Source organism: Lissotriton helveticus, chromosome 2_2 (assembly GCF_964261635.1).
Source record: "Lissotriton helveticus chromosome 2_2, aLisHel1.1, whole genome shotgun sequence".
NCBI lineage: Eukaryota > Metazoa > Chordata > Amphibia > Caudata > Salamandridae > Lissotriton > Lissotriton helveticus.
The window spans coordinates 508,283,614-508,298,837 of NC_136060.1; the positions used below are offsets into that span (position 1 = coordinate 508,283,614).

The 15,224-nt window shown below is 46.5% G+C and overlaps 1 protein-coding gene across 1 annotated transcript in view; it reads left to right on the plus strand.

Annotated features, from left to right (window-relative positions):
* The window catches only part of MOGS (mannosyl-oligosaccharide glucosidase), a 61,939-nt gene extending 58,280 nt beyond the window's left edge, over positions 1-3,659 (plus strand). Inside the window, exon 5 of the mRNA XM_078678793.1 lies at positions 1,765-3,659. Within this exon, the coding sequence (XP_078534919.1) occupies positions 1,765-3,517 (1,753 nt within the window). The 3' untranslated portion in view covers positions 3,518-3,659. The remainder of the gene's footprint in view (positions 1-1,764) is intronic.
* Positions 3,660-15,224: the final 11,565 nt, after the last annotated feature.

Sequence of the window (15,224 nt, forward strand, 5' to 3'; positions counted from 1 at the left end):
AGTTTTAAGTAATCACTGATAGGCAAGGAGGCGGCTGACTGTAAATTCTAAATTCGCATTGTCTTTAGCATAGGGTGTGGAGGGGACGCCACCTTTTGAAATGTTTGTCCGTGGCTATACACAGCCACAATCGTATAAAAGTACGATGTATCTTTATATTGCCCACACTTCCAAAGAGCTTGACGTTTCTGATCCCCTTAATCGGCCGCCACCGCCATCATCCTCGGCTGGTTGAATATACATTTGAAATGACTCCCACATTTAGACTGCAACATTTATTAGGAGTGTTTTGTTTTGCTTGGAAGCTCGGAAGCTTAAATATGTCTGTTTTTCTATGTATAGCCGCAAGTGTTCAGGTCCTATTTGTGTCTTGGTTCTGGGTTGAGACACTTTGCGTCGGGTCAAGTGCTGTGTAGGTGCCATTAAGGGTGACAGAAAGTCACCCTTCTGTTGGAACACTTTATCTTTCATGTCTTTAATTATCCTCCTTGCTCCCATGTTTCACTGTAATCATCTCTTACATTCGGGCCGCCTCAATTTCCTAAACTTTTCTTTGCAGCGCTGGAGCCTATCCACAAACTGCATTTTGTAGTATAGTTAGTAGTAATGCAGTAGTACTACTAAAATACTACAACATATAATCACTGACCTACTTACTGAGGTCTAGCCTCCCCTTTCATTTATGTGCAGAGACCTCCGCACACGTAGGCACACATTTTAGTAGTAAATATGTCAGGGACAGGGGCGAGTGTCTAGAAAATTGGGAATTGTTATGGACAAATGAGAGGGTGTTAAGGAGGGGTTAAAGGAGGACTAAGGAGTGACATGCACCCAGCCACAAAAGACCAGCCCATTGCTATTCACAAACTGCACGTCTATAGTTACTACAGCCAAAAGAAACCGAAAGCAGTCATAATTGTACCTCAGCTCAGAGCTGGAGAAAGCCCTGCACCACACATGGCCAACCACAGGTGCTACAAAACCCCCTAAAGAAAATAATGGAGGTAAATATATACCAGTGATATGGATTTTGAAAAATGTGTCTTTTGGCTAGAATCGGTGGACGCTCATTTCAATTCCAGGCAGCAAAGATATGGAACAGTCTCTCTTTGGAGCTGGGACAGACACACGATCTTCTTCCTTTCAGGAAATTACTGAAAACTTTTCTTTTTTTACAATAGTTGACTTCTGTTAGCCCATTGTCATGCTCCTGTTAGCCCTCCCACCTTGTTGTAGCGCCGGGATACCCTTCGGAGTAGCCGTGCGCTTTAGAAATCCCGGATAACATAACATAACTTTTAAAATACATCTAAATAATTCACATTAACATTTAACATAATATTTAAAATATTGTTTTTAATTACATTTTTTTACTTTTATAACTTACCATGAGGTATTCTCTGACAAGTGTGCGGAACATCAAATACGGTTGTAAAGCCGCTACTAGTAGATATAGTTGTATATGATCGTTTTAGTGACTCCTTCTCCTGTTTAGGGAATGGGGGCATGGTCTACACTCTTGAGTAACTTTACACTTGTAATTGGTGAATAACCAAAAGAAGTAAAGTTACTCAGACGTGTATGAATGAACTTAGACGTGTAGGTTTACTCGTGTATGTTTACGTTTGTGAATAGCCCCCTCTGATTTTATCACGCTGTATTCATATTTGCTATTGTGTGAGGTCTTTTTCACTCAAATGTGCCTCATTGTTAAATGCCTATTGTCCCTTCTTATGTGTTCTAACATGTTCTTTTCTTTCACAGCTACAACTACCTTCATACTGTGAGCCCAGGTCTGCATCGACTGACCGATGTTGTGAAGAGCAGCCTCAGCCGGCGCTTTGTGTACAGCCCACCAACTGGTGCTAAGCGACACTACTTTGCTGTTGACACATATCGGCCTCCGCCGCAACAACCTGGAGAAGCCCCCGTTGAAGAGAGCTTTCTTGTCATGCACCAGGTCACCGTGCAGCTTCCATTTGAGATTGAGGTGACTTTTGAATCGGGTAGTTTTGTAGACCGTCCTAACTCACTGGTGGGACCAAATTTTTCAGCAGTGTTGGCCAGACACAAGTCTGCCTTTGAAGCAAAATTTGAACAGACCTTCTCTCTGAGCAGCAAAGGTTTCTCACCAGCACAAGTGCAATTTGCCCAGTCAGCTCTCAGTAACATGATCGGTGGAATGGGGTACTTCTACGGTCATTCTTTTGTGCAATCCCGGTACAATGAGCAGCCTGTGGCCTACCCGGAGGGTCCACTCTATACAGCTGTGCCATCCCGATCCTTCTTCCCTCGTGGATTCCTCTGGGATGAGGGGTTTCACCAGCTCTTGGTCAGTAAGTGGGATCCAGCCATAAGCAAGGAGGTGGTCGCCCACTGGTTGGACTTGATGAACATCGAGGGATGGATTCCACGCGAGCAGATCCTGGATAGTGAGGCCCGGAGCAAAGTGCCTGTAGAGTTCATTCTGCAACGTAATGAGAATGCCAACCCACCCACCCTCTTCTTGACCCTACAGAAGCTCCTGGCTGGCATGGAAGGAAAACCACTAGCCAGTAAAGATGAACTGTTCCTTCGGAAACTTTTACCGAGGCTTAAGACCTGGTACGACTGGTACAACACAACTCAGGAAGGTCCACTTCCTTACACATTTCGATGGAGAGGCCGTGATGAGGACACCAACATTTACCTTAACCCTAAAACCTTGACCTCTGGTCTAGACGACTATCCCCGGGCTTCACATCCATCCAGTGATGAGCGGCATGTGGATCTTCGCTGCTGGATGGTGCTGGCTTCTGAGGTCATGGGACAAATTGCGCAGATGCTGGGTGAGCCAGCTGGTGAGTACCAGCGGATGCAGCTTGCGCTTAGTGATAATGCACTATTGGAAAAGCATCATTGGTCGGAGCAGCTCCAAGCCTTTGCGGACTATGGGAATCACACCCAGGCAGTCTCATTAGAACGAGAGAGGATTTTCGTACCTCCAGGTCATAACCCGAATCACATGCCACCACCCCGTTTGGTGCGTGTGGTCCGCAAGCCCCCCAAACTGCAGCATGTTGGTGCCCTTGGTTATATCAGCTTGTTCCCCTTCTTGCTGAACGTGCTACGACCTGATTCGCCCCGGCTCGAGGCCATCTTTAAGGACATGAGGAGTGAGAAGAAACTGTGGACTCCGTACGGGCTGCGCTCCCTGGCAAAGTCTAGCTCACTGTACATGAAGCACAATACTGAGCATGACGGCCCCTATTGGCGGGGCCCCATCTGGATCAATATCAACTATTTAGCCGTTCGAGCCCTTCGTCACTATGCAAGCATCGATGGACCTTACCGTGAGCAGGCAGCAAACTTGTATCAGGAGCTGAGGGCAAACCTGATTGGGAACGTGTACCGGCAGTACATGGAGACGGGCTACATCTGGGAGCAGTACAATGACAGTACTGGCAAAGGGCAAGGCTGCTACCCTTTCACAGGCTGGTCTGCTCTGGTGGTACTGATGATGGCAGAAGAGTATTAAAAGCCCTTTATGTGGATTCATCCCTTGTGGTGCCCTGGTGCCAACTCGCCGAGCTCCTCAGCTCTTGGAACAGACAACGTTTGTGGCATGCAGCTGGTATCATTGACTTAAATGGTCTGTCTCTGTCTGATTGGGAGCGCCTGATTGTCCATTTTAAGTTGTCTGCATGAGGGACAGTATTTGAAGGGTCTCAGCAGATGTTCTATGTTAGAAGCTGACTGAAGGTTGACATTGGAAGACACATGAATGATTTCTTCACAGACAAGGAGAAGGGCTACTCTCTTCTTTGCATTACATTCCTCTCTCTCTCTTCAGTTTCTTCTGTGGTCTTCTCTTACCTCTTTAACCCCTTCAGCGCTGCGCGAATTCCGCTGCGGTGCTGAAGGTTCTATTGAGCCTATGGACTCATGACGGAACGGTTCCGTCATGAGCACAGGCCACCCGACGCTCATGACGGAACCGTTCCGTCATGAGCACCGAAGGGGTTAAAGTGCTATGTTCCTCAAGCTATCGACTACTGGCTCCATCTTGGTTGTTCTTTCGCTTTGTTACTCTGCTGTCTCCTACTCTCAGGCACATCATTTGTTACTTAATTTGAGTTCTTGTCCTCTGACTGAAGATTTACTGGGTTTTGACTAACTCGTCCTTTCTCCTTTGTTTTCACAGATAAGGCAGGAAAAAGTTGTTTTAAAACACAAAAGGTGTATAATTTTTACTGTTACGATATAATAAATTAAAAAATGTGAAATGGACTATTTATAATAAAATGACTGTTAATGACAAAGAATCAAAACAAATAAATTCTCACAGCATCGTTTTTTCAAATTGACCCAGCAAACTGAACAGACCATCAGTACGGCAAGGGAGCATTTCCGTGGTTTTTTTTTTTTGTTTGTTTTTTAAAAACCTTTATTATATCGTTTAACACAAGATACAAAAGTAACCCTGCAGCGGCAGGGGCCGGTACCACATGCATGTAACACGGATCAGTAAGCCAATAACACAGCCCTTCAGCCGACAACCCATGGGTCCGGCAGCGGTAAAGGATAAAAGATGTATCGGAAACATTTCGAATCAAGGATATGAATAAGGTTTCATTTTATATTGAACCCCCCCCCCCCGGAACGAAATGAAGAAGAAGATACAGGATAGCCGGCACTACACAGTCGGAAGTATAAAATATGTGGGTAGGTGGTAAAAGCAGTCGTGGATCAAAATAGGCCAACAGTAAAAACGCAAGCGCCAGTAAGTTCACTAAGGGTAAAGAACTAAGCTACCTATCTATCATCACAGCCACCCACTCCATACCCCATACCCCACCCGTTCATATACATCAGGATGAAACCGAAAGTTATCGCGACCGGACCCTGCGATAAAAGAAAAAGAAAAGGGGCCATAGAACACAACAAAGGCAAAATAACAAACCCCCCTCACACCCCCCACCCTGCTGCCCTGCAATGGCTACGGCCTACCCCACTAGCAGCGCGCCTGTCGCCCAGAGGAATACTCGAAAGAGAGAAGAGAAGAAAAAAGGGGCCATAGAACAAAACAAAGGCAAAATAACAAACCCCCCCACCACCCTGCACCCCTGCAATGGCTACGGCCTAACCCACTAGCAGCGTGCCTGTCGCCCAGAAGCATCCCTCAAAGAAGAAAGCAGCGGAGGAGGAGAAACAAAAACACACACTCCCGGACTCCCCGCCCCCCACCAGATGCGACCCCCCGGAAACAAAGTCAAAAGAAAGGGCAGCGAAATACACAATCAATCCGGGGAAGTACCAAACATACCACCCGACTCCCGCAGTTTACAGGTCATAATCCCAGCAACCGATTACAATATTGTCCCGTATCCTGAGAAGCCCCACAAGTTTACCCTGGCCAGTACGAGTGTTCACTGGAGCAATTGTAACCCAGGCCACAGCAGCAGTGAGAGCGGTAAAGCTTTCATGGAAATTCAAGTCAGTACGAAAAAGCCAATTAAAGGATAAAAGTTCACAGTCTACACAAAGCAAGCGAGGAAAAGCGTGGCAGGATGATAAAACTCTCCAATAGTCACAGGTGATCTTGTGGAGGCAGTCAAGGTTGTCCATAGTGATGTTCGGCGAGATAGGGCTCAAGCAGGGAACGCTGACAATGTTCACGGGCTCGCGATCTGTATTATAGGAATCCAAAACGCCAAAGGAATCCGGCTCCTGCACAGGGACCTCGAAGTCGGATATACGATGTTCCGTTGGTAGCACCGCTGGCTGCGATAATGGCAAAGAGCCACTGTCCGGTCTCCGGCAAAGATCATCTATTGTTACCGACAGTGCCCGGTAGTTGACGATAATCTGTGAGTGGAACGCTCTAATGGCCGCCATTACGGCGTGCAGCGATGGCGTGTCTTTCGTCCCCTCCATCTCCTCTCGCAAGCAACAGATCAGGATGCAAACCCCCGGAGGCCGGCTTCTCCGGGGTAGCAGGCAAATCTGGAGCGGACACCAACAACGGGCGCTCTCACCTCACGATGTTACTCCTTCGCCGCTGATCAGGGCTCCCGTCCGCACCCCCACGGCAAGCTTACTGTGTCACCAGGCGTCAGACACGGGGCCAGGAAATGCTGTGACACGCCGTAGCGTGTGTGTTGCAGGCAGGAAACTAAATCGCCGTCAAAAACCAGGAAGATTATATCTCCGTTCGGGAGACCGGAAAAAGCCGAAGGTTCCAGCCGATGTTGTTCAATTCCAGCCCGGACGGGTTGGAAATCGAGGCCCCGGCTTCAGCTCCAGGGTAGGCCAAGAATGAAACTTACTGCCCGAGCCCGCAAGGGTATATTGGGTTACCCACCCCTGTGTAACAAAAAAAAAAAAAGAATTAAACACGGCATATCTCTGTCACCAGGTATGATAAACAGTTTGGGATTGCGCCTTCAGAGTCAGCTACTCCTCACACATACGGGAGTCCGGTGTGAAATCAGGATAACTTGCAGGATATACGAGCTGCTGGCGGAGGTCGGAGGAGCCGGGAGCTTAAGCAGCCATCTTGCTTGCTAGCGTAGCTCCTCCCCCGCATTTCCGTGTTTTGACACTTTTCGTCGGTCTTGCATTGCTTTCAAGTTAGGTTGCTCTATGTGTGTTACTGTCTCTCACTCTCTCTCTCTCACACACACACACACACACATTCAGTATACATCTTCAAAAAAGAAAATACAGCAGCACTCTGGAGAAGAATTACTCATTAAAAAGTTGTTTTGCGCAAAAGAAGATTAACCCCTCCCCTGCTGAAGACGGAACTGCTCCGTCATCAGCCGCGGCCGCGCTGTGCTGCTGACGGAGCGGTTCCGTCATGGCCCGCCCGGCACGCCTGCGCGGTGCGGATTCCGCGCCTGCGCTGAGCGTTCTATTGAGCGGGGCGGTCCATGACGGAACCGCTCCGTCATAAGCGCAACGCAACCGACGCTGGTGACGGAGCGGTTCCGTCACCAGATTGCGCCCGCCGCTCTTCCGCCCGCCCCCGTAGCACTGCGGCGGAATAGCCGCCGCAGTGAAGGGGTTAATTCAACAAAAGTAAAAGAGCATTATATATCTATATTTTTGCTGAAAAAAACAAAGGTTTAAGTAACGTTATAGTTAGGTGAATGTCAGTGACGTTTTGAACTAAAAACACAGAAACTCACCATTTATAGTTAGCAGAGCGAACTATAACTTGTGCCCCCACCATGCATTGCTTATGACAGCACATGACATCACTCATGACATGTTCTATGACATCATTTGTGACATCGCTGATGACATCTCAAATGACATCATCGATGAGGTTGTTTTTTTTTTAAAACAAAAATAGATCTTTTTTTGCACCTAACTAAAGATTTACTTTAACTTTTGTTTTTTCCGTGAATTTCTAGTTGTTTATTTTAAAACGTAAGGTAATATTTTATTGCTGTACGTAAAGCCAACCCTCCGCCACGCATGGCTGAAGCAGCAAACTCCCAACAGGGCCCTTTGCTTTTTAGAGGGGAGCGGGGGTCATGTGGCGCCCCTTCCCCGAGCCTCATTGCTCCCCAAGCCTCATTAAGCCCATTAGACCCTGGGGACTCCCTCCCCCAGGGTCTTATGTTTTTAAAGGAGAGGGGGATGAACTACCCCCCACCCTGGACCCTTGGGGCCCAGTACCCCAGGGCCTTCTTTCTGTTAAGGGGATGGGACTGCATGGCCCCTTCCCAGAGCCTTTAAAAGGCCCTGGGGGCCTCATTTCCCCAGGCCCATATCTCTTTTAAAGAGAGGAAGGCTGAATGGGCCCCCTCCAGATCTTCATTAGGCCCTAGGGACCCAACCCCACCTGTATATTCAAGGGGAGGGGACAAGTGGCAGCCCCTCCCCAACCCTTATTAGGCCCTGGAGGCAAAGAATACAGATGAGGGCCGCTGCACTCACTCTTGTAATTAAATAGTTAATCTGAGTTGTGACGAAATCTAAGATTAGACTTTTTTTTATAGGTGCTCAGGGGGATCACCTCCTGGTCCGTGGGGTGCGGTAAAATTAAAGCAACGAAAGCCTTACTACGAGCAAGGTCAACCACTGAGCACTCTTAGTGCGCCCGAGCGTTTTGAAGTTAATTAATCATTGTATTCCAAAATAATGTTCAGAAAAGATCCTCTTTAATCAAAGAAAAATTCATTTGAATGTTCACCCAAGGTTTACATTTTTTTCACAATCCATCATATTTCATCATATGAGTATATTTCTTTTGGCATCAAAGTCACAAAAGATCCAAACATGAAAACATTTCAAGAAAGACTCCGTAGTGTAGTTATCCCCAATGCATTTCGTGCACAGCATCAGGGGGAATCTGTTAGATAAATTGCAGAGAAAATATATGTATCGCTATACTTAAGGAGAGACGGAATTATAACAAACAAAAACACCCAAAGTGCTGGTTACAAGGAGAGTCTATGTTAAAAAAAAGAAGGAAAACGTACAAGAGTGAACAACGTAATAAATAATTGAATAATTAATGTGCTCGAAATATGCGCATGGTGCTCGGTCATAGCGAAAGGTGAAATTGCAAACTCTGGCCGGGAATTATTACTGAAAAACGATGAAGGGCATGCAACAAATGCTAAGTGATACTAAACGTGCATTAAAACGTAAACTCGCATTAGAATATGAAAGGTGCATGTGTAGAAATGGTTAAAACAAGGTGGTAATGAGTATAAAAAACTCGATCTACCGCTCATGCAAAGAGGGTACGTGAATAACAATTGTGCTAAAATAATCCCAATGGGGCCTCGAAAATAACGAACAACTCGTAACAAGTATATTACGGGGTAAACATTACATTCCTTACTGAATAACATGGTCTAAAAATAAAAAGAATGTCACCCTCAGCAAGTAAACACTTACCGACTACGTAGAAAAGGAAGCCCCGTAATCAAAAGTAAAGACCGCACCAAGTATTGGCGAGGTCGGAAGACGCCAAGTATCATGCGCGTGCTCCGTTTAGAGCCCCAGTAAAAGACATAGAGAAAGGGATGTGTTCATTGTTGTGTTTGCAGTTCATGCGAAAAGGTAAACATAGAAAGCGGGATGATACGCCGGAAAAACAAGCAATGTCAATAAAGATTTTTTTTAAAACGATACAACAGTAAACTCAGTAAATGCAAATGACAAATCGGTAAAAGCACAATGTTATACAGAACTATAAAATGCTAAATAAATGTGCAAAAAAGTGTAATGGATAAACGGACTATAATAACAAGTGCATGAATAATCATAGGGGGTACTCCGAGCACATCCGAAACGAAGAAATCGTGAAGAAACCTAACAATGTGTAAAGATCGATAAGAAAAGAATTGAAAGAAAAAACGTAGAGAGAGAACGAGAAATAGCATATCAAAGGCAATAAAAACGGAAAAAAGAGAGAAAAGACTAGAGACAGAGAAAAATGAAGAAAAAAACTAAGAAAAAGGAAGAAAAAGCAAAAAGGAAAAGGAATGGGGTGGAAGACAAACGCCAGCTGCTGTTGGTAGTCATAGGAAAGATCAAAGTCATACATATACTGTGGTATAATACTAAAGCAGTTACAAGTGACAACTGAATTCAAGCCGTTCATTAAGTCCTTTAGGCTGCAGAGCACAAAGGCGGTGGATCCAATAGAGTTCCCATTGTAATAAATATTTGTTATTGTCTCTGTGTGGAACTTTTTCAACAGTTTCTAAGATCAGAAAGCAAATTTGGCTGGGGTTATGAGCATTTTGAGTATAGTGTTCCGCTATGCAGGATTTCAAATTTTTGGTATGAATGTTGCTACGATGTTCTGTAAGCCTTATTTTAATTTTTCGTTCTGTTTTTCCCACATAGGGGAGGCCACAAGGGCATTTCAATAAGTACACTACATTACTAGTGTCGCATGTTGCGTTAACTTGAAGCTGTATAGGAGTGCCCTGTGTAGGATGGGATACAGTGTTGCATTTGATTATACTGCTACAGTGACCACAATTATAGCATGGCAGAGTTCCTTTGTAGGCCCTAGGATTAGGAAACATATGTTGTTTCAGAAGAGCTTGAATGTTTTTTGAATGTTGGTAAGCGAAAATTGGGGGATTATCAAAAATGTTCTTGAAGTCCCTTTCAGATTGGAGTAAGGACCAGTGTTTACGAATCGTCTCTTTGATTTTAGGAGATTGTGCAGAGTATTTGGACACAAACACTAGACAGGTCTCCTGATCGGCAAGTTTATTCATAGGTTTCAGCAGTTCATCTCTTGTTTTCGCAGCAACTCTGTCTTCTGCCATTTGTGTGAGGTGTCTCGGGTAACCACGATGGTGGAATTTCTTGATGATTTTAGTGCTGTTCTCAGTGTAGAGTTCCCTTGTTGAAGCAATCCTTTTAGCACGCAACAACTGTGAATAAGGTAAATGGCGTTTTAAACTCGGTTGGTGGAAAGATCTGTAATGTAAATAGTTGTTGCGATCTGTCACTTTTGTGTAAATTGATGTCTATAGTTGGTTGTTGATAAACTTAATTTGAACATCCAGAAATGAAATTTCTGATTCGCTGATTGTATAAGTAAATTGTATTCTGTCATTCACTTGATTAAGGTCATTGATAGATTTAAGTAACTGTTTCTCACTTCCTTTCCATATGAGAAAGATATCGTCAATGTAACGATAATATTGACACAAAAATGGTAGCCAATTGTCGTTCTGAAGAATATGCTGTGTTTCAAACGAATACATAAATAGATTAGCGTATGCCGGAGCGGCACAATTGCCCATGGCAACTCCGGATAGCTGTTGGTAGTAGTTATTGTTGGGAGTTCTGAAATAACTGTGTTGTAGCGTAAATTGCATAAGTTCCATGATAAAAACCTGTAGATCTTGTGGTTTATCTGTAAGCACTAAGGCTGATTCCAGAGCTTCTAAGCCATCCCACAGGGACTTTATATTTTTAAAGAGGAAGGGACACTTTTGGAGCATTTCAGCCCCGGCGGGTGGGCTCTCCAGAGCGACCGCGCAGCCCTTTTATTATTTAAATCAACCTCGGGGGATGGGGTCCTCGGGCGGCTCAGGGAAAAGGGCTGCATGGCCCCCCTCTATTTTTATGCTTATTGCAACCCAGCGGGTGGGCTCCCGGGGCCTTCAATAATGGCTTGGAGAGTGCGTGGCCCCATCCCCTTTTTATGATAATTTTGGCCCCGGGGTTGGGCTCCATGACCTTATAATGGCTCGGGAAGCAGAGCCACGTGGTCCCCCTCCCCCTTATTGAATATGGCTCCAAGGGTAGGCACCGCAGGGCGCATAATTGAACAGCGTAGCACCGGACACAATTTTTTTTGTTGATCTCATGGTATCGGAGCAATTTGGTAATTTAAAAAGAAAATGTGGTAGGGGTCAGAGGGGGTGGGCCCCTCTGTGTTCCGTTCCCACCCCCCATAGGGGTTAGGGGGGCAGGGTATCCCCTTTCTGCCCCTTATATTTTTTTTCATTTAACACTTCAGGACGGGGGACTAAGTGGGTGTTGGAAATTGCCCTTTTGTAGGGTTATCCCCAAACCTTTTGCTTCTTCCTCCTATTCTTCCCTGACCTGTTTTTGTTTGCTCTAGGACTCTGGAAACGTTACCACTGCTGATCAGTGCTAAAGTGCATATGCTCTCTGGGTAAATTGTGACTCTGATTGGTTATTCATAATTGGCTTATTTTATCTCCAGATGCGCCCGTGGTAAAGTGCACTGTATGCCCAGGGACTGTAAATCAAATTCTACTAGTGGGCCTGCAGCACTGATTGTGCCACCCACATGAATAGCTTGGTAAATGCATCTCACACCTGCCACTGCAGTGTCTGCGCACGCAGTTTCAAACTGCCATTTCGACCTGGCAAGTGCACTGACTTTGCAGGCCCCAACCTTCCCCTTTCTTACATAAAAGGCCCCCTCAGGTAGGCCCAAGGTACACCCATGGACCGCGTACAATGTATGTAAAAGGTAGGACGTTCCTTTGTACCGTAATGTATGTAAAAGGTAGGACGTGCTAGTGTGTTTTACATGTCCTGATAGTGAAATCCTCCAATTTCATTTTTCACTATTTTCACTATTGAATGACAATGATGTCTGGACCCTCACAGGCGGAGGTCTCCGGCCCTGGGGGCTGGTCGTTGGTGAGGTCCGGCGGTTGGCTCTTTGATCCTTTGAAAGATGCGCCCGGGAATTCCCAGACGCCCAGCGGGGTCTGGAACCAGCACTCGGTGAGGCCAGAGGTGTAATCGAAATTGGCCCACAGGGGGAGGCCAAAGGTGTGACAGAAACCAGCCCCTCAGGGGAGGCCGGAGGTGCCATCGAAACTCCCTGGCTTATCTCACTCGGGAGCCCTTTACCCCCCAACCGGGACTGGCGCGCCTTTGGAGTCTGGGTTTCGCTGGGGCCGGGGTCACGCTAGGCCCAGGAAGTCGGGGATCTCGGGAAGGGAAAATGGCTGCTGGGCCTTGTGGGGCATGCAGGTTCTAGGCACTCGGAGCCGGGAGTGGGTATGGACAAGCGGGACTGGTCGTCTGTTACGGGGTCTGGGTGTACAGGGAGCAGGACGGCCAGGGAACTCTGGGTGCAGGCTACGCTAACGGGGTGCTGAGGAACGGGGGGGGGGAACCACGCCACGAGGCCAGGTCCAACACAAGGAATGGAACTTAGCACTAAAAAGAAGTGAACAGGTATATCTGAAGGGATGAGCAGAGCTTGAGGGTTGCTTTGCTGTCAGTCTGACTGCGGTAGAAAACATAGGCAACTAAACCTCTGTGGGGAGTTGGAGCTCAGAGTCCCTTCACCTCACTGGCCAGAGTTTAGGTCACAAGAGTTTGGGTTTCAAGGTGCAGTTTTCAGTGGTGGTAGGGGGGGGTTAGGAGCATGGTGCTTACATGTCTAAGCGCCATTACGCCATTGCATCTTGGTCGATGTAGTACAATATTTCACACTCAGTTCAAAGTTCAGTTCAAAGAATCTGGCCGTGAACCTTGGTTAGGAGGTAAGGGTCTACCTTGAATTGAACATGTCTGTTTAGCAAAACAGCCTGGCCAGGCTTCAGGCATAAGGTAGAGCTTGCACAGCTATTTAGATTATGTAGAACTCTTAATGAGAGGGACAGAAGCTAAGGCATACACATACATCCCTGACCAGGAAATTCGAACAGCATCTCCGGGTGTCTCTGGCTACTACTACCTGATAGCATAACGTGGCCTTTACCTTTGTCCAGAGTAGCAAACAGTTCGAGTAGGAGTTCTTTCTATCTGTTGAAGATTAGCTACAGTTAATTCAAGTTCAATTCCCACTCGTGGTAGTCATACGTGCGCCTGTATAAGACAGTGATTGTTTTTTGTACGTCTGGGACATGCTCCTTTCAGTCAGTGCTGGGGTTGACCCAATGAAAAGGCTTTGAGCCTCCGGTGATCTAATCTGTGACTTGTCACCACCTTTTGTTCTTGTGTAATAAAAGCTCATCGGTCAATCCAGAGTAGAAAGGCTTTCAGAGCTAATCTCCCCACCCTCAACTACAAGGTGTTAATGTGAAGGACTGGCCTCTTCAGTCAACCAAAGGACATTTGAAAAAGATTTTGGAGATGGGCTGCCCAGATCTGGAGGGACGCGCCTGTTTCAGACAGAATGGAGGACATTTCAAGTACAAGTCCTGACATGCTAAAACGTCAGCTGGGACTGTCCATCATGCAAGTAAATTATTTATTTTGCCTTGGTAGTGAAAGAAACAACGTCCTCAGGCTAGTGATCCGTGGTCATTTGATTTGCCAGATGAAAAACCTTGACCTCTTCACCGGGCATCTCAATCTGGATGGAACCAATACCAGAAAGGTGGCACGTAGCAACGCATATTCGCTTGCAGTCAGAGCTACGATCGACAGGTCACACCTGACCTACTCAAGAAGGACTTTGCCAATGGCTAAGGAAAAACCAGTGCAGTGTCTAAGGCCTTGGAACTCTTGACGTTTTCTGAAAGCTTATGACCCACACCACAAGTTTGCCCCTTCGGGACAAGCTCTGAGGAATGGGGGCCGGGGTCATGGTACTCCCCAGATTAAGCTCTGGCCAGCTTGATTTTTAGCCGTGGCAGGGGGGCTCACGTTTAGCAGAAGCCATGCTGGCAACAGCTCGCAAAGAATGTGCAAGGTTCTTGCCTCCCCATCATTAATCCTGTGACTGAACAACTGACCTGCTTCTCCTCACCACATGGCCACAGCTATGAAGACCCCAGCAAGTATTTTTATGAGGGTTGTCCTGGTAAAACACAGTGGCCTCATTGGATTGGCTCACTTAAACAAACAGAGATGTCTGGGTAGAGTTCCAAGGACTCCACCTGCCAAATACAAATAGGAACACGCATTTGCAATGCAATAGGTCTCGCATTTGCAAAAGTTTGAGATATTGGCATTGTAAATGACAATGCCTTCAATTTATTTGTTTTGAAAACTTGCAAGTGTTGTTTAAACACGCATTTTGTACTTTTAGTCGCTGCTTACTTGAAGCAAGGCTGGCAATACCTGTGCCTGTTTTACTGCCAGCCTTGTTTCTCGTAAGCATGGACTATAAGTACAAAGTGCGTGTTTATGCACTGCTTTGCAAGTTTCAAAACATATTTTAAAAAAAGGCATTGTCATGCCCTTGGTTAACATGCGCACTCCTGCCAACAGGTCCCATATTGTGTGTGACCTTTCACTCCTGCCGGAGTTTTATTCAGCAGCACTACGTGTAGGTGGATTTCTTGGCCAGATAACTGTCCACAAATAAAAAGACTGTCAGCTATGTTTGATGCTGCAGTGCCAGACATATGACTGATGCTGCAGTGCGGGATGCAATACTGATGCTGCAGTGCGAGACGCATGACTGATGCTGCAGTGCGAGACGCATGACTGATGCTGAGTTGCGAGACGCATGACTGATGCTGCAGTGCGAGACGCATGACAGATGCTGCAGCGCGAGACTCATGACTTGCTGCAGTGCGAGATGCATGACTGATGCTGCAGTGCAAGACGCAGAACTGATGCTGCAGTGCGGGATGCAATACTGATGCTGCAGTGCAAGACGCATGGCTGATGCTGCAGCGCGAGACGCATGACTGATGCTGCAGTGCGAGACGCATGACTGATGCTGCAGTGCGGATGCATGACTGATGCTGCAGTGCGAGACGCATGACTGATGCTACAGCCTCGAGGTGCATGACTGATGCTGCAGC